Source organism: Sesamum indicum, linkage group LG6, assembly GCF_000512975.1.
Source record: "Sesamum indicum cultivar Zhongzhi No. 13 linkage group LG6, S_indicum_v1.0, whole genome shotgun sequence".
In the NCBI taxonomy this organism is placed as follows: domain Eukaryota; kingdom Viridiplantae; phylum Streptophyta; class Magnoliopsida; order Lamiales; family Pedaliaceae; genus Sesamum; species Sesamum indicum.
In genome coordinates, this window is record NC_026150.1 from 22853296 (window position 1) to 22877173 (window position 23878).

The window sequence follows — 23878 nt, forward strand, 5'->3', positions numbered from 1 at the left end:
ATTTTATAGGCAAATTCCTTTTATTTTTTAAAATAATGCACTTCCCCTTTTCGTTAGTTATTGTTAACTATTTTAATTTTTTTAAGAAATTATTCTTTATATTCTTATTATAGTTAGTTATTGATCTTCAGTAGTTAAAATTCAACCGTCTAAGTTTATCAAAAACCCAACACATGATTTCACTACCATATTTTTAGACTGGGCACTTAATTCGAATTTAACAAGTTAAACCGACTAGACCAAGTTGAAATCTTTTAAAAAAATTAGAAAATATGTATATATTTTTTCTAGAAATATTATTGCCTAATTTTATAAACTTGAGACAAAATTTTTTTTTTTATAAATTTGTATGTGCATATTTTAGACTTTAAAATATTAAAACTTTTAAAATATATGTTCCTTATAGAACATAAACTTTTAAATCATTATTTGAATTTATAAAATATTATTTTTATGTACTAGATCTATACTATTATAAACACAAAATGACGGTTTCAACACCGTTGCATTAATTTTTTATGATTTCAAAAATACACTTCAATTAATAGGATAACTAACTTATTCAACTTCCCAAGTTTTATATTAACTTATTACCTAATTAATATATTCTATTTTTATTTATAGTATATGTTAAAACATAAATAATTATTTATTATATATAAATAGAAATGACGTACCATAAAAACTAGGTATAATTAAATTAACCCCTACAGGACAAATGTAATACACTCAGCTTCGTATAAAGCTTGAGTTTTTTACCGAACGTGGTTCAGGCAAAATTTCGAACATGGAATAGTGAAAACAAGCAAGGCAAAAAGCAGCCTAATCATGTACTAATTTTGTTAAGAGAATCATTCCGTGTGTAAAAAGAGCTCCAGCTGCTGCCGGTTTTAACGCTACAGAGCTCCGGCCTCCCGGCATACACATAGAAGAAGTGAACTGCATGTACAAAACCAAAAATCTTGCCAATCTGCTATAAATATTGTGTGACTATCTACTATTTTCACCTAAACATCGATCGGTCTTTTGGGGCGGTGACAACTGTGAATTTCTGGAAAATCTGGAGCCCCCTACTGAATGCCTGGTTAAAGAGCAGTCGGGTTTGGAATTCTGAGACGAACGGGAACCAAGATAACACGACAATGGGCATGAACACAATGAGTCCCATTATGGCTTCGTACGCTCTTGACAACTCCATCACTGAATCCCAGATTCCGATACCCTTCAAACAAGGTCTGCATGCTTGTGCAATCTGTGTTTGGGAGTAGAAGTCGAGTGAATAATTATCACCATCAACATATTGAAAAAACCAGGAAGGTGTATTATAAATTATTTATCACCATAAAAGGTATATGCCAAACAATACATAACAGGGCCATTGTGTAGTCACGAGAACGCACGATTGCATAAATAATGTCGGGGGCGAGGTTAATTGATATATAGCAATCGTAATGTGGAAATAAATGTACTTTACCAGAATAAGGGCCCATCCGGTGGGCATGAAGGCCAAGATAGCAGCAAATAGATCACTAACAGCAAGACCACCGACAACAAACAGTACCGTCATGACTGATACAAATCCGAGGAACAACAGTGCTTTTAGAATCCTGAACATAAGCTGAAAGTCGGTACCGAATTTTCGTCTTCCCATCGACACCATCTGTTGGGAAAATGTGTTATATATCAGAAACGGTGGAACTCAATCCAAATAGAAGAATCTTGAATAGTAGGTTAGCACAGTTCAATCTATTAAAGGAGAATTTGAAAGAAGTGAATTAGATGACAACCGAATTGAGTTAATAGGAGATCTTGTCGAACTTCAAAACAAGGACATACCTTTAAAACGAGAAGTACGGTTGCCATAACAAACCAAGACAGTCCGTAAACCTAGGAAGATGATTCCAAGTGGAACGATTAGCGAATAAGAGAAGCCAAAATAGGCAAAGAAATGAAGACGGAGAAGGTTGAATTAGTCTTTACCAGGATTTCTTTGTGGCCATGTGATATCTTAAGTTGATAGACAATCCCATATTGGTAGATGAAAAAGCGAAATGCAAGGATAATTTCCAGCACTCTACCCCTTACATTTGTATGTTTCAAGTGTTCCTGTTCTTCATTCCACCAGGATTCCCAACTTTTATCATGTGCAATCCCAATGCCGCCACGGTTCCCCATCCACCTCTTCCAGTCCGACCAATCATCCACTGTTTTTTGCCACTCGAATCCAGATGGATTGAAAACAAAAGGAGCAAATAACCAGGAAGCGACGAGGAACCACATTGAAAAAGTAATGAAGAAGTAGAGTGACGAACTACGGTAGGAGTGGCCGTAGACCTCATAAACAATCAACAGCATGAAAAGCTCTAACCCTTTTACAAAATGACTACGAGAATACATTCTGTAATTATCGGCAAACTTGGCATGAAAAACAACAAAACCACGACCTGTAGCTCGGTATTTGGAACCTCCGTGTAATATTGTTCTACCATAGTAATGGGCTTTCGTTCCCAGCTGAAATGTAAAGAACACAGATGCCAATTGGAGCTGCATAACAATAAAATCACCGATAGCACTGCGGAATCCTCTTTCGAGGCCAATCTCCATCACCATGGGTAGCACAAGTAAGAAGCCTAGTTGAAAGAATGACTGGGTAGCCAAAGCTTCCTCAAGAGCTCTACTCTGACGGATAGATGGATCGTCAAGAATTCGTCTTTCCAACCCACTCAAGACCATGTATAGTCGTCCATACAAGAACACGTATACAGTAAGCACAGTAACCTGAAAGAAATTCTCAATCAACATCCAGTATAGAGAGATACATTTTGCATGCACCACTTAGCTCAACTAAGCCTGGTCAGGGCCATATCTAATCTTCCATATAAAAGCAAAGACAGAAATTAACCTTTTCAATAATTGAACATAAAAGCTTAATTAAGCATATATACATATATATTCACCAATGGTTAACAGGAAAAATATGTATCAGTTTGAGAAACGAAGATCAGACATAATACTATTCTCACATAGAATGCTACTGAAGCAAAAGCAGATACAGATACAGATACATACATATAGAAGCCACATAATAAAACTGTGTCATGTGTATCATTTTGAGAAAAGACTTTCAGACATTTTAGTAAATGCACATACCATGCTACTGAAGTAAAAGCCAACCGTGGTGAAGTAGAAGGACAACATTCTGTAGAAATCAAATCGACGTCCAAGTCGATAGACATCTCGGCTAAGCGTCTGTTCTCCATTGCCATTTGCAACCTTTGCCTCAAAGAGAGATATCTGATTCATACCAACATCTCTTCCCTTGCCTACTTGGATATATTCATGATGTGTTACGTAGCCCCCTCGTAGTGTTGAATTGTAACCTGAAGGTAGTAACTAAGTAAAGCTCCACACGTTATCAAAGACGATATTGTGTCATTTGAAAAATGCTTTGAATAGACATACCAGAAAAGATGTCTTCACTCAAGTTGATTGTTTTTGAAGCTTTGCTTATACCCCCTCTTGTCAAATGAAAGAGTCTATCAAAAATATCAGGATGGCCGTAGTGGAACCTTACCCTGCAGAGAGAAAGTGATGATTTGAAAAACGGAGCATGCTGACACCAGAATAGCGCAATATCAATTTGCTCAAGCTATCTACCCATGGCATGTGGATTACCAACCACTGAATTTGATAGAAGAAAATTTAAAATAGGTAAAACATTACTAGTAATAGAGAAGCTTCAAATGAATCTCACTATAGTCATTATGAGATGATCATTCTTACAGAGAAAAAATGCAGACTACCAAGATTAACTCTGATAACACATCTCCAGACAATTTCAATTAATGGGTATTGAAGTTTTGAATGGCAAGCAAATACTTGAGAGCTAAAGAATATGCTGCCACACCAGTACATTCGCATTGCATAACAAATGACACGACGGAGGACCAATACATTCAGAGAAGAGAAACAAATACAATGAAAAGAAGCTTGTCAAATGCAGAGTATCTGTATATGAATTCAAGTTGATTATAGAAATTTGAATAAATATCCGCAAACAGCCTCTAGTATTTATCTCAAATTTATGGTTAAAGGTAACCATAACAAATTTCACAACCTCTATGACAATTAAGGGATACACAGTCTTCCCATGAGGTTTGGTGTAATTATACGTAGGCCCCTTGTGGATTGGAAATTCACATCTAGTACCCCTTACAATTCCATCTACAAATGGTCCCTCCGTTAGTCACAATTCATTGAATTTGCTGATTTTAGCAAAAAATAGAATAAAAGCTCATATTTATCTCCGGTTGAATTTTTGAGTTGTTAGTAACTTATTGCAATGCAGATAAAAAGTTTTCTGACCAAAGTACTCTTATACATCTTCACATGCTAATGCATGTGAGAAGGTATATGTGTTTTGGTAAAAAAAAACTTGTTTGACCAGCAATAAGTCAATTAGAGATAAATATGGATTTTCATTCAATTTTTTCGCTAATATGAGCAAATTCAATAAATTTTGACTAACGGACGAATATATTTGTAAGTGGAAACATATGCCACTGGCACTATACGTAATTTCCCAAACAACAAGTTTACGCGTAATTACACCAAACTTTAGGGGAGGGCGATATAATTGTCCCTTAAATTAATGTGAATGAAAACAAGGGTTAGATTAGAAACTAAATGACTGATCCAATAAGCCTCAGTTGCATATATTGATTATCAAGTTTTTTGAACTTTTATATACTCAAGCCAAATCTTTAGGAGCATTAAAGGTTTATTACAAAATCTGAAAATCAATGGCAGCATCAAATTTAAGAATAATAATACAACACCTGTTTGACCAAATAACTGAGCACACTATGTAGTTGGCCGTAAGAGGAAACACATTTACCTTAAAGGATTTGCCAAAATTCTTTGTCCAATTGTCACAAAACTAGTTTCTTGATTGGACATGAACCAAGCAAGTGAAGAAACACTGTGACCAATGGAAATATGTAAGCATAAGCAAAATAGTTTGTAAAATACATTACTCTGTATAAACTAATATACTTTAGCGCCCCAAAATCAAAGTTCAAACCTTCCTGTGAAAATGTGCTCCCTTAGTCCCAATATTGTTGGTGTTCGTTGTCCATGATGAGTTTTTAAAAATTCCTCCAAGACATTGCGCATCTTGAAAGCTTCCTCAAAATAATTATCCTGCGGCAAAATAATCAGTGATAGGTTAATGTTTAGTGAAGTGGGGATGATCCTCCTTTCTTTCCTTACTTGTTTCGTGGAATGGCAGAGGAGGAATGCTGGGAGAAGGAGAAAGTTCACAAGGACGAGACGGGAAGTTAGTTCAATAAAACTGAAGAAAAGGGTTCCCCCACTTGAGTTACCCCTTTATTACCACAAGCCATGGTGGAGATATTTTTTCAGGATCTTGGGAAGTGAAAGTGGGTAAAGAAAACAAAATAGCTGAATTTTGAATTCCAAAACATTTTCCTTTCGAACAGAATAAGTTAGTTGAGGTATCTCTTTCTGAAAGTAGTTTCGCATGAAAAAGGTTGAAATTATATATACATAGAAAGTAACTCCCACTATTGTATTTGCACAAGGATTTCCTTCCTATTTTTGTTCAAAAACAAATGAAGGAACCATCCCTTAGTACTTTCTTTGCAAAAACCCAAGGTGCAGGCAAACCGTATACAGACAAATAAAGAGAGGTTACCAACCTGATTCATGTCGATGGTTTGCAAGGCTTCTCCACGGGTGAAAATGATAGCATGATTTTGATTCTCAGGTTTCCCTTCACCAATTTCTGTTGGAGGACCTGGAAGCTTGATACGATATATTTCCTGTCATTTCCATATATAACCATCAGTAGTTAAGCAGCAATGATCATAGCAAGTAAAAGAAAGCTCAATCAAATCAAATGCAATAGATTTTCTGCAGAAATGTTACAGCCAAAGATCTGTTTGCTGCACTTCCATTATGGTTATTCTCATACCTCATCCAACTTCTCCCCTCCCTTGACCAAAACAGAATAATAAACCTTCTCGGCTTTTCCATTAACTGTCTCCTCCCTTTCATCGATATAAGCAACACGTAGAGATGGATACCTTGAAGATACATTGAAATTTAAAATTTGTCAACAAACCAGATCAATCTATAAGATTAAGAGTTTTACTCTTCACATTGGAACTTACGTCAACATAAGATTCAGAATATTAACATAACAACTCCTGTCTTGCGCATCACTAGACTTCTTCTGAGCACCATAAAGCTGACAGGACACAACATAAGTGAACTTCAGATCTGCTAGCGCTTGTGCCTGTTCCTTGAGAGTTCTGTAGTCTCTATGATTTATGTCAATAGCACGATATCCACCAAATATAGCTGCATGCAAAACATGAAGGTTTAATTAATAAATGGCTCCATACCAGAAAATAAAGATTTAACTAATAGCAGAAACAGACTAGAAAAAGTGCAGAAATATCAAAAATGTGATTGGGAGATAGCTACCAACCATTATCATCAGCAAAATCCAAAAAGCATTGGAGTTCCAAAGTCTCCCGGTAGTACATCATGCCTCTCACTGGTGGTTCAGCAAGAAACCATAAAAACAAAGGCCACAGAAAAACATATATCATTTAATAAATTGCCTGTATCTGACCTGTCCGAGCAAGTGTCTGACCCCTGTAAGACACCCATTGGCGATCTAATTCTGACCGATCTTTGTTAGCATAACCGAGTTTGGGATCTCGGATCCGCTCTTCGTAATTTTTCCATTCATCTTTGTGATGGATAATAAAGTTGTAGAGGTCAATATCTGGCAAGAGTTACGGTACAGAAACAAAGAATTTTAAACTCACCAGGATATATCTTCTGAAGATAGAATAGGGTTGTGATACCATCCTCATTTTCTTTGTTAAGCTCCTCCGTTGAATAAAGAACGGGTTCTCTATAGTATGGTGTCAAAACACTGAACATAATAAAACATTGTATTATTTCAACTAGATTTGATAGAGAGCCAAAACAATAATTATGTCTTAATTGTTAGAGAGCCAAAACAATTGACACTGATGTAACACAGTGAAACAGGAAATCAAGAGATATTGAAAAGGTCATCTAAAAAAAAAAAAAAGAAAACAAACAGATATACTAACATGTTATCAGAAATGATAATTTAAAAGAACATTGACAGCACTATCGCTCAAGATTAATACCCAAATTATGACTCTAGCCTATGGATGCATAGAATAATTCCATCTTGAGATCAGATACATGAAAAAACAACAATAATATAAAGGAAGAAATAAGTGGGCAACTAGGTTAACAATGTAAAAATGGCAAAAAGAAAGCAGGCTCTTTGTCATTTGTGTCGGCCTTTGGCACTAATATATTCCGCACTTGGGTTTTATTGTCTGCATGAATTTGTTCTCAACTTTCATCTACAAATATAATCCAGGGTTCCACCTTATTCAATCAATAATATTTTCTGTAATCTTATCTTATAATACATTCCTTATGTGCTATTGTCTAATCCTAAAAAGAAGAGAACCAATTCCTTACAGCAATAAGTAGAAATAACAACATCTTGTGTGTTGAAATTTCTTTTAGTTTGCCCAAATTAAGATCCTGATCAATTTAAGTCTACGGAGTTCTAAACAGGAGCATGGTATAAAGTTGGCAAAGCAGAGACTTAATCCCAGTGACTCTTTGTGAGAAAGTTTAAACATTAAAAGAGTTCCAGCACCGTAAGTATCTAGGCAAGACTACAATAAATCTTCTTAATCTCAAGATTCTAGTGGATGCATCATCTTCACCTGTGGACTTTCGAGCTGAACCACATACACAAGTGTTAATTTCTTTTCCTCATCTTCATTACTTTATGTTGCTTCCTTGTACTATATAAGCTTTTGTTGTTTGATGACATTGAGGAGAATTTATGAGATTTAGCAATATTCAGATGGTAAATCCTGAGACAGAGTACGGCAATTACAATCTCTAAGGGCATCTGTTGAGAGGAATAGTGGGTTATTATAATCCATTTTGCTTCTCAAAGACAGGCATAAAAGTCCCATTACTTCCCAATGCCCTGCTAATGATCTCCCTCCCTTTTTTGATCACTTACTTCAAGAATGTCTTTCTTTTTCATGTGTATAAATATTCTTTTCTATTCCCTGTCATCTGAATACAAACATTTACTCAGTAATAAGCAACCCCAAATGTTTCTTTATTTGGATCTTTTTTTTTATTTTGGATTTACCCCATATGTTACATGCGCAACAACAATAATGAAATTAAGAGAAATATGAGTCAGCATTCAAGTGATTGTGAGGATTTTGAGATGAGACTTACCTAAAGGAAATCATGTTCCGAACTTTGGGAGCACTAGGCATGGTCATAAACAAAGAGTTTGCAAAGAAAGTAATGCGCCGACGAGCTTCTAAATTTGTGGGCACATTGATTGCTGATTCTTTTACAGTCAAAAGCAAATGAAGCCGGACAACCTGTATAATAGAATGTAACATAGAAAAGTAAGAAAACACAAGAAAGAGGGGAAACTAATATAAAATGAAGGCAGAGAAGACCTGTAAAATCTAACAAAATCCCAAGTCCCCAGTACCTTTTCCATCCAGGACCTGCTTTGTGAGAGATCAATGTTTACCCTTTCAAACTTCTGCTCTCTTTTGTCATCTTGATGGAATGTATGGGTTTTTTCCAAAACCCTAAGAAAGAAGGAAATCTAATCAGAACATGCCAGAATAACAATTAACAACAGCTGCCAACATAAATTTTCTTGGAGACATACTCATGGCCATTAGTCATTACATCTTGAATAATAATCTCTATAATATCCTGAAGTTTGTTTATGATCTGAGATCGATATAACTGAGCATCCTCGTAATCAGCCATCTGCGGATATAAAAATAATCCATATATCACTTGATAGAGAGGCATTAATTCACTAGAATGTATTAGCAAATGAACTTAATTCGTCAACTAGCATCAAAAGATAGTACTCACGAGAAGGTTAAGAAATTTGTCTAATTTATCACTTAACAGAGGCAGCCCACTCATCTTAAAATCCCTCAAGAATCTTCGTTGCTGGATGCTGTTCTCCACTTCATAGCATATTTGCCAAATAATTCTAAAAAGGCAGAAAACAAACATAATTTCCAGGTGATCAGAATTGTAATAGAAAGGAAAGCTACTAATAATATGCCTTACTTCTTGTCCCCATCATCTAACAGAAGGCCCAGTAGCACATCTCTCAGTGTCTCATAGCATTCAATTATAGCAAAATGCATGAAATCATCATTCTTAATTTTCCTGAATAGATCAGCGTCATCCCTCTCCTTGAAATCTTTTGCCATATCCAATGCTATTGGAATCTAATATCAAGTATAAGATAATAAGCCCATAGTGGAACACATGCGAAAATCCAAGAAGTACGAACTAGACATATTTTACCTTACTAGCGAGTAAGAAAGGAGGCCACTGGACAACAGAGACATCACCTGATGAATATGGCACAAGAAGCAGATTTTTCTCCCTGGAAAATCAATGATACATAAGCATCAATCCATCTGTTTAAATCATGTCAATATACAGGCAAATAATAGTGTCATTTCTTTCAGATCTCAGAGGAACCATTACCAATGGTTTATTAGATCTTCATTTCTCATAGACAATATGAACTCATTCCACATCTGAGAGAACTTTGCAATGTTTATTCTTTCCAATGTATCATCCTGCCATGGCAGTTTCAGGTCAGAAAAGAAGCCGGCATCTAAATGCTTATAACTCATAGTCAATAAGACTTATAACATATTTTTAGTAATCACTAAAATTTCCATGAGATATCTCACTCCTATTAAATATATTCCAGAGGGCCAAAATGATCAGAAAGAAGAACAAGTGTATTACCCGCTGATGCCGTCTGTTTTCATCTTTGGAATATGGAACAAGACGCTTACTGAAAGCTGAAGGAACAGATTCAAATCTCGCCCTTAACATGCCAAGCGTTCTTATCTATAATCATGAAAATGGGACAGAAAATATCAAGGAAAAATTTTATGGTGACGCCACAAAAGTTTATGAACTTATCCGACCATATGACAGTAAAAGAAACACTGACCTCTCCAAGGTGGCTGAATGCTCCATAGATCCCACCAACAACAGTTGAGAAGATAGCATACCATATTTGTGTATCCATGAAATAGACCTAAATGCAATTAAATATTTTAATAGGAGTCGAGGAGAGATTATAGTAGAAAGTTTCATACTGATTTGTATTATGTTTACATACCAGCACAATTGGACTCCATATAGCAATAACAAGAGGAATGTTATGGGGAACTGCATCAAGCCATGTGCACTGATTAGGTCACAACCTTAAAGTAAGACTCAGCATAAATTGTTATCGTGAAGAAGATGTTACCTTGTGGAAAGAGTTCATGCCAATCATAGCCACTGACAGTGAGACTCATGATTGACCTTGTTGGGTCAATTAATGGTAATATCTAATCAAGACAAAAATGAGTCAGACAAAAGAATAAATATCTTGGCAAGTGGAAAGATGAAGAATATAATACTACTGTTCAAATATTTGTTGTTTTACCCTTTCTAAGGCTCGTCCAGATATATTAGGCAAACAGAACATAGAATTTTGATAATAGAGTATCTTGCTGTATTCATAGTTTTAATACCATAAAACACAATGTTAATCCGGTGTATAGAACCACCTATATTGTGTAACTTTTGAGTATAGATCTCATTATACTAATTCATGCTACCCAGCATTTCAGATGATTTTGCCACTCAATATGACTGTCAAGATACATATTTGGAAGTTTTATTTATGCACCTCTATGGAATTTTTTTAACTTTATTTGGACGGAGAAAACTTTATTTGACATTGTCCATTACCATGCCTGGACTCAGGGACATGCCGAATGCTTTTTATTCTATTAGATGAACTATACATATATCATCCTGCTGTTCACCTATCGATTTTGGTTCAAAAGTTCTCTTCCCAAGCTTTAGATGCATGTAAACCTAATCTGGATGAAGAAATTATCCAAAAGCAAGAAAAAGTGTGATGCATCATAGAAGCAACCTGATAAGAATTGGTATCTGAATTCTTCAATACAAAAAAAGAAAACAAAAAATCAAAGAACATACATAACAATTTAAATCCTGGGTCATCTCCTCCATTAGTTCATCTATACATGAAGGTTACAATGGAGGATAGTTCTGGCAAATAGATACAGTATTCTATAACTGTACTCAGATCCTTTTATACTTGTAACACACTTCATCTCTTTCATCCTCAAACTAACAATCAGTAGCTTTTACTATTTATTCTTTCCATTTACAAGTATGTCTTCACAAAATAATGCAAAACATAATTTCCGTAGTTATAAAGAAATGTCCAGAAAAACTGAGGGGAATAAATTGTCTAGAATCCTATAGTTTGAAGAAGAAAGCTTGCACATAATAGCTGTCAACAGTTTAGATAGATGAATAGTTACAACATATACATCGATTGCCTTGCTCAAAGTTCCTACCATTAAAAACAAGTTGTCATTGATCAGAAAAGATTACCTCAACATAATAGCTGAATGCTAGCTTGCTTATTAGCAGAGTAAGCCAAAAGAGTGTGTACCTGAGTGAAAAATAAGATTGCTGTCAAGGGGAGGTAAAACTGGGAGTGCCAGCACTGACTAGATACCAAATATAAGAACGATTTGTTCAAATGCACACAATTGCATATATGCACTAATATTTTTAAAATGAACTGGAACTGAAAAAACAAAATATAAGGAGTGCCAAAGAAACAAGAAGCGAAGAGGCAACAGGAAGGAAACTAACACCATATTTACAGAACAACATGCACACTCGAGACATGAATGTCTGTATAGGGCTAAAAAAGAACATCTTCTATCTTACTTTAGAAGGGAGAACATATCTTCATGCATTCCTCTTCCAACATACAACTTTGGCTGGAATTCAAGGACACATTAATCCGTTAAATACAAGATCATATTCATCAGGAACACAAATTACATGGACGTACCTGAGCCCACCACATTAGAATGGTTATAATACGCCAATTTGAACGTTCCATGGTTCTCCGCAGGAAAGGGAACAGAAATAGCAGGGCAGCTAATACATTAGGTACCAAATAAATTGCAACTAAGTAATTATACAATGATTGTGTCTGCCAATCTGCCCCCAAACTATTGAAGAATCTCAATATCCCACTTGGATTCTGAAAAGATCTGGAATATGTCACTGGCATGACTACAAGCCAAAATGCAGCAGCTGCAAATTTCAGGAGATACCGGAGTATCTGGCCAAACTTCAGGCTCCTCCAGGCATTAAAACTTAGAACTATATCCAAGAAAGCTGCAGAAAGGTGGGAGAAATAGTATGAATCTGTACAGCTGATATGGAGGAGGTGGAGATAACTCATTTAACAGGACTGCTACTAAACTGAAAATGGTACGACAGGCAAAGGGGGCAGAGAGAGAGGCATGATGAAAAGCTACTTAAGTACCTCGGCAAAAATTCAAAATGGCAGCTGTGATGAAGATGCTCAATACACTTCGAACTAAATCGTCATCAAAAGGAACATTTGGGTACACACGTTGATGCCATGCAATGATTATCATAGCCTGAAAGATAAAGAGTAACTGAATTAAGAAACCATAGAAGGCAAGATAGATCAAACAAATACAAGCTTTAGCGGGTTGGTCTAGAAAGCTCATGCTCACCATTAAAGACAATACTAGAAAATTACATGTGTTTCTCTTAATGTCATAGCCAACCCTCTTGCTACCAAAACTCCTCTACTAAAATGCAAAAATCTCCATACGAACACCTAGGTACAACCTCCAGACACCAACTCAGGTCCTTTGCATGCTGAGCTCATACTTTTTTCTATTTGTAAACCATGACAAACTAAAAATCCAGTCATCACAACTCTAAGCCTAAGTATAATACATAAGAACATAGTTCTAGCATGTGGAAGCAGCATTGTACTAGAGGCGCAAAATAGTGTTCTAGGTCCAAATAGATGGTCTTAACATATCCCAGTTTGAAAGAAACAAATTCCTTCTCTTTGTGATTATGTCCCACCTATCTTTTCCTCTCAGGCACACATTGCCAACCTGAGAAATTCATTTTCTCTGTAATTGTTCCTTGAAATGCATTTGTATTCATATGATGACAATTCTTGGCATACTTAGAGTGAAGCAACATCATCGTTCAGTAGTTTTGACAGTTACCATCACCAAGGTTCAAAATTTCTATCTCTTGCTCTTCTTCATTTAGTGCAGCTTCCAGAGTTTGACTTTGTCTTCTGGAACATTTCTCTATTGCGGAAGTTTTCTTTTCAATACATGATGCATATGTATAACAGACTTAATAACTTGTTTGTAGATTGGCTTCCTATGAAACAGGTGAGTTAAATCAATTTGATTTTCCTTGAGATGATACAGATGCAGAAAATGCAAGTTGTTACTCCTGCTGACCGGAAAAGATAATTCAATATCAACAGTTGCTAGATGAAATAATTTGGATATCTCACAGTCCTCTCCTTACGGATGCATAATCTTTGGGCTTAGCATTGTCTCTTTTCTTTCTTTTATTTATCATTATTTGCTTATGGTGTCCATGGAAGTTCTTTGTCTCTTTTTTCAACCTCTATGATATCATATTAAAAAGCAATGTCATGGAAGAATGTTTATACACAAAGATTTGTCAAAATGATAAATAAAGTATATTGGTAATAGATTTCAGTCGTTTTGAATTTCGATAGGCAATTTTAATTTAATAGCAAATGTAATTTTTCTTTTTCCTTTTTCCTTTTTGTATAATAGAATGGTGATTTTTCATTTGCAAGTTTCTAATGCGGATTCTTTTTATCAGGGTTATTTTTGTGGCATTATTCCGATCGAATTAATTTCATTTTTCAGTACTTTCTTAATCAGTATATTTTTATTTTCGAAATTTTCAACACATTTGCCATTTTCTATTTACTATGCATTATAATTCACTCCCAAACCTATTCACTTTAGTAATCTATAAATATAATTATATACTTGCAATTACTCTATCGCCAGCCTACATATACAACATTAATCTAAAATCTTGTTGAAATGTTATTTACCTACTCCAATCTTGTAGCTGGGACATTGTTGGATAATGTCTGCGTATTTTATACAAATTAGGAATGTAAACAATTTCTTTTTGCGAAATTGTTTCAATTTCTAATAGAATTTTGTTTTCAGTAACTAATGTTATTTGTCAATAAGCAAAAACACTTAAGAGTATGGATATAGATATAAGTATAATTATGGTGTTTAAGTTCATGTGTTCAGAATTAAATTATTTGGTACAAGTCCTTATACCTACAGCGGAAAAGTTCATTACCATTTTGAATTTGAGCATCTAAATCCCGTATCTCTATGTTTTGTGTTCTTTCTGAGATTTTCTTCACCAATTGTTCTCTATGTACTTCAACACTAATTATTAGTCAGAAAATTAAATGATGATGAACATAAACCGAGAGAGAAGAGTTCAAGTGATTTAAGGAAAATACTATATAAGGGAAAATAAGAAAAATATATTAGCAATTTAGAGTACCTGGAGAGCCAATATAAAAAAGATCCACATTCTGTCGAAATCCCTATAAAGGTGCAAAAACGTACGCACTTCGACGAAATTTGTCTTTGGTTTTCTGTTTCCTACGGCCTGGTTGTTTCCCTGTGAACTCATGTGAATTAGTACCAATATTTGTTGAACTTAGAAAAAGAACTGGTGAAAACATGAAAGACTATCAAAATCTGATACACAGACTATTCTATTTACAAGTGAAGCACCGCTTTCATCAGAAATCTGAAATGGCTCATCCAGTATAGTTACGGTGGTATTAGTCCAACATTGGGAAAAGATATCACTTAATAACTTCAACAACACTTCACAGTGATCAAGATCTCTGGACCTTTGTTCATGTGAAGTAACAATTGTTATATATGGTACCTCAAAACACTCTCAAGTATTACCCCTGTCACCGTTCCTTATACATAAAGAGCAATTCCATGGAAATGGCAATAGCATGAGAAAATTCTTAGTGAGTCATGAAACTCTAATTGCTGACATAATTTCAGTGAAATCCATTCCAAGCATACTCTGACGAGAGAAAGGAATTTCTCAATTGATTCCATCATTTAGTATTCCTTGTATACGTTTTTCAAAAACTAATTGTTTGTTGGCCTCGTTAGCCAAATAAATAATAGATCATTCCTTTTAACCAATAAAAAAAAATCAGAATGGTAATTCTAATGTCCAATATGCCTAATACTTAGAGAAGAATACAAGGATGCACATAACATCCCTGTTCATCTCATAACGATACTTCCTTGGTAAAATGAAGCGAAAACAATGGACAATTAAATGCACTACCATAATTTCAATCATGAAATTATGTATTTTCATAGATTGAATGAAACACTTGATAGAACATTATAGATATATTAATCAGTTAATAAACTGTCACAAGATTTTGTTTCAATAACAGCTCTTACCATAACATAACATGCATCAGAATACATCTAACAGGACCTTATTTTCAAACTACTTCCTCCATATAGAACGCTTAGAAACCAGCTTACTTATTATGTTTTCCTCTTCTATATGGTTTACCATTTGAGTGTAGTTGTTAAGAAAAACAAAAGTCAATCCTAAGTTAGTATAGGATAGGATATGACTAGAGATTTGTTGAATACACTGCCGAGAAAAAAAAAAAGTTAAGGAATAAGAAAGCTTGTCTATTTGCACATTGATTGCATGTAAATGACTGCTAGTTACCTTATTTGCTGGCTTTATGACATCTGAATGCACGAAAAAATCAGCTTTCCGATCCATAGGCCACCCCAACTTAAAACACTTCTCATTCCTGAGAATGAAGAAAAGGGAAAGTCAAGAAAAGAAAATAGATAAAATTATTCATAAGAAGGACAACAGCAAGAAGATAAGACAGGTTCTGATAATCGATTGAATTACCAAAAGTATTCATTAAGATCATCATAGTTTCTCCATGCGGAATGGCTTGCTTTCCCGCTTTTGTTTCTTCTGGCTTCCTTTAAGGATAAAGATGACTAAATTAGAAATCAAGAACAAATTAAACAACCAAAAGTGGAATGATATGACTTACCTTTTGCATAACCTCATAAATTGGTGTCACAACATCCTTCAGAAAGGATTCCTCTCGTGGTTCTGTTTGATATGTACCTCCAGTAACATATTGGACATTCCCAAACAAAGTTCCATACATCTCATTTGCCATCTTGTATTTGGAAAAGAGAAAACATTACTTTTGCACAAAGGACACAGAAATAAAGTGAAGATAGACGTAACTATTTTAACTGACTATCAAGAACAAGAATTAAACATCATATAAGCATAAAATCATGACTTTATTCCATTATTGTAAAAAATGCATCACTTTCTACGAATCCATAGAAGTTTTAAGCCAGGAGAGACTGCAAGCTGAAAGCAGCTATCAACAAACTCAAATCTAAACCAGTAAACCTGTTATCAAATACATATAATGCATAAAGTACTGAATGGAATCACCGCCGCATTGAGAAGCATAAGTTCACACTCTCACTACATGCTCTCTGACATGAAAAGTGAATTCCTTTTCCAAGGACATATATTTGCAGATTTAGACTGAGTGGCAGCAACTTAATAAGTACAATATACTCTCAATCAAACAAGCAAAAAGAAAAGAAAATTTTCTTAGCACTAGTTACACCAGTAATTATATATCAAGGATAATATAATTGTCATATTAAGGAAAATATCTAGGAAATATAATAGTTAGAGAAGGGAACACACATGGTGAAAAATATAGCATAGGCACTCTGGCATAAATCGAATGTTTGAAGCTTCACCCCATATAAGGAGATAAAGTGCAATGTAAAGAAGCTGCGACTGTTGCCTCCTATCACCCCATGGACACCTGGAAGCCGACAATGAAGGAACATATATATGATTATCAAATGGTTATAAGATGCACTAACATGAACCAGAATATAGCCATAAAGCAGCCAACTTACTCCAGATTTGGTGTACAATGCAAGTATTTACACCATGACTGATAATTTTTGAAAATTTTGTCCATCAGTTTCTGAACAGTATTGCTATCCAACTGCAGTGACATTTATCATCAACATAATTCATTCATAAGGAAAACGAGAAATAAGTGGCTCTTGGAAGAAGGGGTGAGCATAACCTAAGGTTTTTACACGTGTTCCATTTATCTTTGATTATTGCTAATAAGGAATTAAATGAAACTCTTACATGCTCATACTCCTGAAGATTCTTTTTCCTTACATCCATATTAGCAAGAAGCAAAATCAAGTGCTCCCGCTGATTCGCTACATTTCCTTTCTTCAACAACCAATACAAAAACAAAAGTACGTAGTCAGCGAAGTGAGGCCAATTTAAGAAGCAAAAACTAATAAGAAGGTGAACAGTCTTAAGAAACAAAAGTAATAAGAGAGGGAAAAAAATAGAAAATAAAAGCTGCAATATGGTCAGTAAATTGGCTCAATTAACAGCATCACAAGAGGTGCCAGAAAAGAGTTTCGAATAGATTTCAGTATGTATTTCACAAAGAAGGAATGCTAAAATAATTGATATACTTTACCACTTCAAAATTGCAGGTTCATTTTCTTAGTTATTTCAGACCGTTTCATGAAGTAGTCCTCTTCCTCCAAAGCTTAACAGATTTGTGATATAAGTCAAGATGATTATTGCACTTCCTAACTCCCAGCATCTGTTATATTTACAAGGAGATTAAGCTCCCTTCATTTCCTTGCATACTTCCTTCTAGGAGACCACACACTTCCATCCTACCAAATGGAGCCAGAAAGGGTGGAAATCTTCTAATGCTTTGGCCTAAAGATTACTTCTTGGACCAACCCAACTTGGCACCCGCAGTGACCAAAGAGATCGATCGAAATTCTTAGCAGGCAGTACTATGTAGCCCTCAAGTACCATATTCAGCTACATATATCAATAGTCCAAATACACTTCTTCACCAATTTGCACTAGTGATGAGAAGTGCAATACACATAAGTCTAACAAGATATTCAAAAAAGAAATATTTGCAAAAGCATTGTTACATAGGGGTGTGCAAGAAGAATATTATATATATACACACACATATATAAAAGGTGCCAAGTTATCCCATTCAAAAAGCAGCTCTATTCAACTATCCATTTCAACAATGTTTAAAATCTAGAGTCCAATTTCAGCAAAGCTATGGAATATCAAATTAGTAGCATATATATAATAAATTACCTTGTTTCTACAGAAAAATAAAGGTACGTAAAGGAAGAAATAAAAGCATTGATGGTGCATAAGTGTCAAGGTAGGCAATAAAAGCTATTCAGTATGTTGGTTGCGATAGTGGGCATAGAGTTGATAATATCAGAATTATCAGTGTGTGCCCATGTAGAATATTATTCCTTAAGAATATTTTAGAGAGAGAAAGTTCGATACTACAATGTTCTTTAGAAGAATATCCAAAATAGGAAATCTAAGATGTATAAAATTTAAAGAAAACAAAACTAAATAAGATGGATGAAAGGTGTAACAACTCAAGTTAAGGCTCTAGCCTGAACAACAAATTAAATATTATTAACTAATTTAAAATGCTTAAGCCCATTTTCATTAGATAAGTACTACCAACTTCTCAAATCAGGTAAACATTCTCCTGATAAACTAATGTGTTATATGATGTCACAAATATACCAATTCAGAATCTTCCCTGTTGTAGTCTGTGGTCATGGTGCCTCCTCTATAGGACAACACTTATTCAAGAAGATAGCACCATAGAGTTGAAACTACTACTAACTTCAAGGATTCAAGTCAGATCCCTAGCCTCATCACAATCAGATAGTTGACAGTGCCAAAGTTATTTTCGCTATGTGATTGGAGAAAGACTTCGAAATCCCTAGAATAAAGTTAAAGAGTAATGCTTCACAATACATTGTAGCCTTTAGGAGTATTAAAGTCTACCTGGAAACCAAAGCGCAAAGCTAGCCATTCAAGAATATCATTAACTGGTCTCTCCTTTCCTTCAGGCATATGAAATGAGGGAAGATTATCTACATTACGAATAGCTCGAAGTGCTGCTTTTATCTGATCATGAATGAAGGAAATGCACTATAAGACACATTACATACAATAATTGCGAATCACATATTCATCTATAGGAGTCAGCAAGACCAAAAGTTCAGATAACATCTTCATAAATAACCTCAGGGAGTTCCATGATTGCTGGTTTAACACCAATGGCATATAAGGGGAGAATGTTGTAATGCTCATATTGTTCCTTTTTCTCCTCAACATCTTTGGCATATCTTTGCGTCTGCATTTAGCAAATTAATGGAACTCAATTAATTTTCCCAGGTTCCAAGTGGACCACCAATATAAAATTGAAAGTACCACAGAGGCGACTTAATTCAAACCTCATCATCTACTTTTGATGAAGGTACTACCGTCCTCAGCACATCATACAACACAGTTGCAATCTGATAGATCTTAGCCATCTCCTCCCTTTAGATGAGAATAAAAAATACATTAAGGTGAGATAAAAAGTAAAGTGAAATACTCCAAAACTTTTGAAAAGAATGACATTAGCTCAAGATATAGCCTCACGGTTTTTTGGTATATTGCCCCTCTCTGATGTTTTTCTCATAGAACATCTGATAATATTTCTGGATTTCTCTAGGATCATTTTTTGCAAGAATGGGTTTGGTTTCTTCTTCTTCCTGTAACCATTAAATTTGATGAATGAATCTAAAAGTTAAGCAATCAAAGAAACACGCAAGATATTTACAAAAAACTACTCCATTATGGGTTGTGTTAAGTCTAACATAGATTGATGTTGCTTATTAGTAAGTCATTGTTATCTTTGTCATCCATCATTAGAAGTAAATTTCCACAACCATATAAATTATAAAGTACGGTTCATGTGCTGAAATAATTGGAGGGGAAAAAAATAGATCGATTATGTTAAATTTTCACATAGAGCATAGTATTGAGTCTCTGTCAATCTTTTAGTGCTGTAGATATCTAAAAAATTATATGAGATTTCTTACCTGGAAGAGACTAGATTAGTTTCATGGTCTTAGCAGAACTTGTTTATTACTATGCACTTACAAAAGCAACTGAAAAGAAGATTGAAAAATACAACTGGTACGTGTTTGTACTCACAGCACTTAACTAGAATTCAAGAGAGTATTCTTGCATGCCAATTGATGATGATATATACTAATTTGTCTATGAAAATTCGACCTTTTTGACTGGGACAATCTAAATAATCTTTTGAAACAACCATCAACTTGTATTGTAAAAATTGGAGGATGACTTTCTACTTCTGATCTGTACTTATGAAGATACGGAACTTGACAGGGGTTGCATTTGCAACGATTCTGGTTTGTAATGGCCAAACTTTTATCCTTTTCTGAAGTGTTTTCTTCTCACCATTATTCCACCATCTAAAAATATATACTTGGAATCTTCTCTAAATGTCCTTACGTATGGCTTTGTGTTCTTAAACTAAACAATGGATCTTAGCAGATGCCCACTAAATTACTTATAACAAGTGCTAGTCCACAGTGTATCTATGAGTTAATCTAACTTCCATCATAGCCAACCAGTGAAAATACCAAATCTAGCAATAATTCAGAGACAAGCACAGAGTAGGAAGACATAAAATATTAGGAATCAAAACATAAAGTGGTCCACAAAGCAAAGGGCTAAATACCAAAATATCAGGATCATATTTCCTGCAAAATAAATACATTGATAAAATGAATATAAAACTAAATTCAACATTGTCAGGTCTACCCTTTCAAGTCTGTGTAGTAAATACGTCTTAAACTGCCGAACACCCCGTCCACTTGATGTCGGATCCATCCGATGCGCTTTCTCAAATGCGTGGAAGCGACCTAATCCAGGAATTAAGAAATAAAAAGACATGAAGAACTAGTTAACTCTTAAGCATGGTAACAAGAAACCATCTCTTATTACAGGGTTTGTTGAAATGACGATAGTTGATCAAAAATCTTGTATAAAAATCAAATACTAAAGACCATAAATTGCACACATGCAGCCTTCTTATGCACTTAAACCTGATATGAGTTGATATATTCAAAGTTGAGGGAGAATATGATTAATGGAGAGAGTAAAAATGACTTAGGTATGATAAAACCAAGGTTATGGAGCTTGAAATACTACCCTGCTTGTTTAATGCCTAATGTCTGTCTGAATTCTGAAGACATATTCAATTGGATCCCAACTGCCTAAAAAGTTTCAAGTGGCATCCGCATGGAATGTATATCTTGATTCATTTTGCTAACCCTGATCTTCAATGTTCATATTTTACTGTCTATGGGGATTCCAACAATGGAGAGTTCTGGATATAAGTGTGAACCAAATGCAACTCTGAGGAGGATTATCCTCTCCGAATTTCCTTTCACCACTAGCATTTGATATGACATACTGCATTGGATTTATGGGATAATGCCTTGGAGACAGAACGCTACTCTTTGTGAATATGATGAGAGATCATATTCATTATTGATTATCAATGTCTCGATGATGCTGGAATTATTTCAGAAGGAATTATGAGTTCCATTAGGGGCTGAGCAATTCTTGACAATTTGCACCAATGGAAGCCTGAAATCATCGTCAAAGTATATATACAACAGAAAATATTTAATATTGTTCGTAAATTGTACATCCCCAAAAGAAGGCTTTCTCTACTGGACGGTAAACTCTCTAACATGGTGTGTGTTCCTAAATCAATGATCATCTTTTTTTTATCTGATAAAGAACCAGTAGGGAATCAACCAAACACTTCCTCCATGTCAAAAGTGAAGAACAAAAGATAATATCAATCCATACTTTGAAATAATACTTTTCATTTACTCAAACAAACAAAGTTTCACAATCATGTAACTGTCGACAAACTTAAGTGTCCATGCCAAAAGTCTTAGTGGCATGCTTCTTTGACGAAAGAGATCAATAAAGACCTCTAAATGATATCATGTAACCACAAAGAACCAATGCATCTAACAGCAGAGAAGGTTCAAACTATTCGACAAATCATGACTATTTCTTGTTCAACCAAAAACTACAAATCAAAAATATCAAACCACACTTCATTCAAAGCAAAAAAGTGAAAATGAAAGCATGAAAACAGAGTTCATGCATGATCAATAAACACTAACAGCACTGTATCTTACATAAATAAGCAACCCGCGGGTTTTCCTTCTCAACTTCATTGGCCACACGGAGGATGGGAGCAATGGAAGCCAACGACGATGGCACCAGCTCACTGTCCACGGCGGCGCTGTCGTCGGCTGGGTCCAACATTGTCGGCGCCCTCGTCATCCTCCTCGACAACGATCTTGGTGGGCCCACTCCATCCTTGGTCCCACTCGAACTCGCCATGCTAACACCACTCTCCTTCCACTACAGCCACACCACACCCTGATCTTTCCTCCTTTTCTTGTTTCCCTGAAACACAAAAAATCGCCACAACCACCAAAACCCTTTTCCTTCCGAAGGTTTCCCAGCAGAGTTTCACTTGGGAAAGCGTAAATGAACATCGTTATCAGACTATATATATATGTATATATAAAGATAAAGATACATAAGGAAGATACTTTGATGAAGAAGTGGGGCAAATCTTTATTTTTTCCCCCCTTCTTTTTCCTTTTGGTTTCTCTGGGAGGAAGAAAAGAATGTGGGTTCTGAGAATTGAAAAATCTTCATCTGCTGTCTGATTGCTGATGAGCGCTTTTTGGTGTTTGCTTTGCTTTTTAGTGTGTGAGTAATTGTTTGGATGTTGTGAAGAAAATGGGACGCTTTTGCTGCTACAGTGAGATTGTGTGTGTGTGTGTTTGTGTGAATATCAATCACTTTATGGGTAGTTTATTGAGAAATCAGAGCGCACTTTGCTTTGCTTCAGACGAGCACCTTTGACGAGGAAGACTTGCCGAGGATTACTGTATCTATCATAGACTGTTCTGTTCCCGCCGCCCGCGGCCCCAACGGACTCATTTATAGTGAATTGAAAAGGTACAAATCATTTTGGAGTTGAATTGAAATACCATAGATGAAAATAAATTTTATAATTATATTTGACGTAAATTATAATATTTTTTTTTAAATTTGGTATAATTATAAATATTTTTTTTATTGGAACAATGACAAATAATCCAGATGAAATTATGCATCATTTGATTTTCAACTTTGCTCTTATTGTATATTTTAAAAATAAATTAAAGATTTAAAAAAAAATCTAACGAAATGAATGGAAAGTTTTAAAAATTATAAAGTTATCCACTTAGTCCATAATAAGTAATTTTAAAAAAATAAAAATATAATTTATAGTTCACAATGGCATTTTGGTCTGTTCAATACAAAAAATAAATAAAAATGTACTAGAGATGACCATCAAAACTAAAGGGTACGGGTAATTTCTATAATAATTAGAAGATATTTGTAGCTATATCAAATTTCAAAAGAGTTTGTTGTAATTTATCTTTATAGTCATGATATTTTTATGTTCTATTTGAAAGTCCATTGAGAAAGTAACTCCCTCGCTTCTAAACATATCACGTCTTGTTCTTTTTACCAAAATGGGACGATAAGTTGAGTAATGCAATATATTTTTTGGTTCACATCTTGTTTTCATACTCTTGGCAAAATGTGAAGTTAATGTATTATTTCTTTAAAAAACAATTCAAGTTTAATAAAATAAGCAATTAATTCAAATTATAACAAATAT

The 23878-nt window shown here is 34.8% G+C and overlaps 1 protein-coding gene across 1 annotated transcript; it reads right to left on the reverse strand.

The window, feature by feature from the left end:
* On the reverse strand, positions 835–23135 carry LOC105165547 (callose synthase 7). The gene is made up of 42 exons (XM_011084600.2): positions 22329–23135; positions 20929–21029; positions 19735–19847; positions 19545–19632; positions 19334–19444; positions 19093–19215; positions 17368–17457; positions 17124–17215; positions 16903–17026; positions 16217–16348; positions 16066–16142; positions 15871–15958; positions 14647–14766; positions 12557–12674; positions 12074–12405; positions 11947–11999; positions 11602–11662; positions 10436–10517; positions 10304–10353; positions 10133–10219; positions 9922–10026; positions 9652–9746; positions 9466–9547; positions 9223–9386; positions 9019–9142; positions 8804–8907; positions 8618–8720; positions 8350–8501; positions 6861–6970; positions 6662–6781; positions 6515–6583; positions 6195–6384; positions 5996–6107; positions 5721–5843; positions 5084–5202; positions 4898–4981; positions 3463–3575; positions 3151–3380; positions 1981–2778; positions 1837–1887; positions 1475–1660; positions 835–1252 (listed from the first exon to the last, which is right to left on the reverse strand). Exons 1-42 carry the CDS (start codon positions 22534–22536, stop codon positions 1004–1006), a joined length of 5733 nt encoding a protein of 1910 aa, XP_011082902.1. The 5' UTR covers positions 22537–23135; the 3' UTR covers positions 835–1003.

Bases quoted from the DNA above. Each gene is read 5' to 3' on its own strand.
- LOC105165547 (XM_011084600.2), bottom strand. From the start codon at position 22,536: ATGGCGAGTTCGAGTGGGACCAAGGATGGAGTGGGCCCACCAAGATCG. The intron at 10,027-10,132 runs GTCAGTGTTTCT...TCATGATTATAG, and splicing joins CATTCAGCCACCTTGGAGAG to ATAAGAACGCTTGGCATGTT. The intron at 3,576-4,897 runs GTAAATGTGTTT...TTCTCTCTGCAG, and splicing joins ATTTTGGCAAATCCTTTAAG to GGTAAGGTTCCACTACGGCC.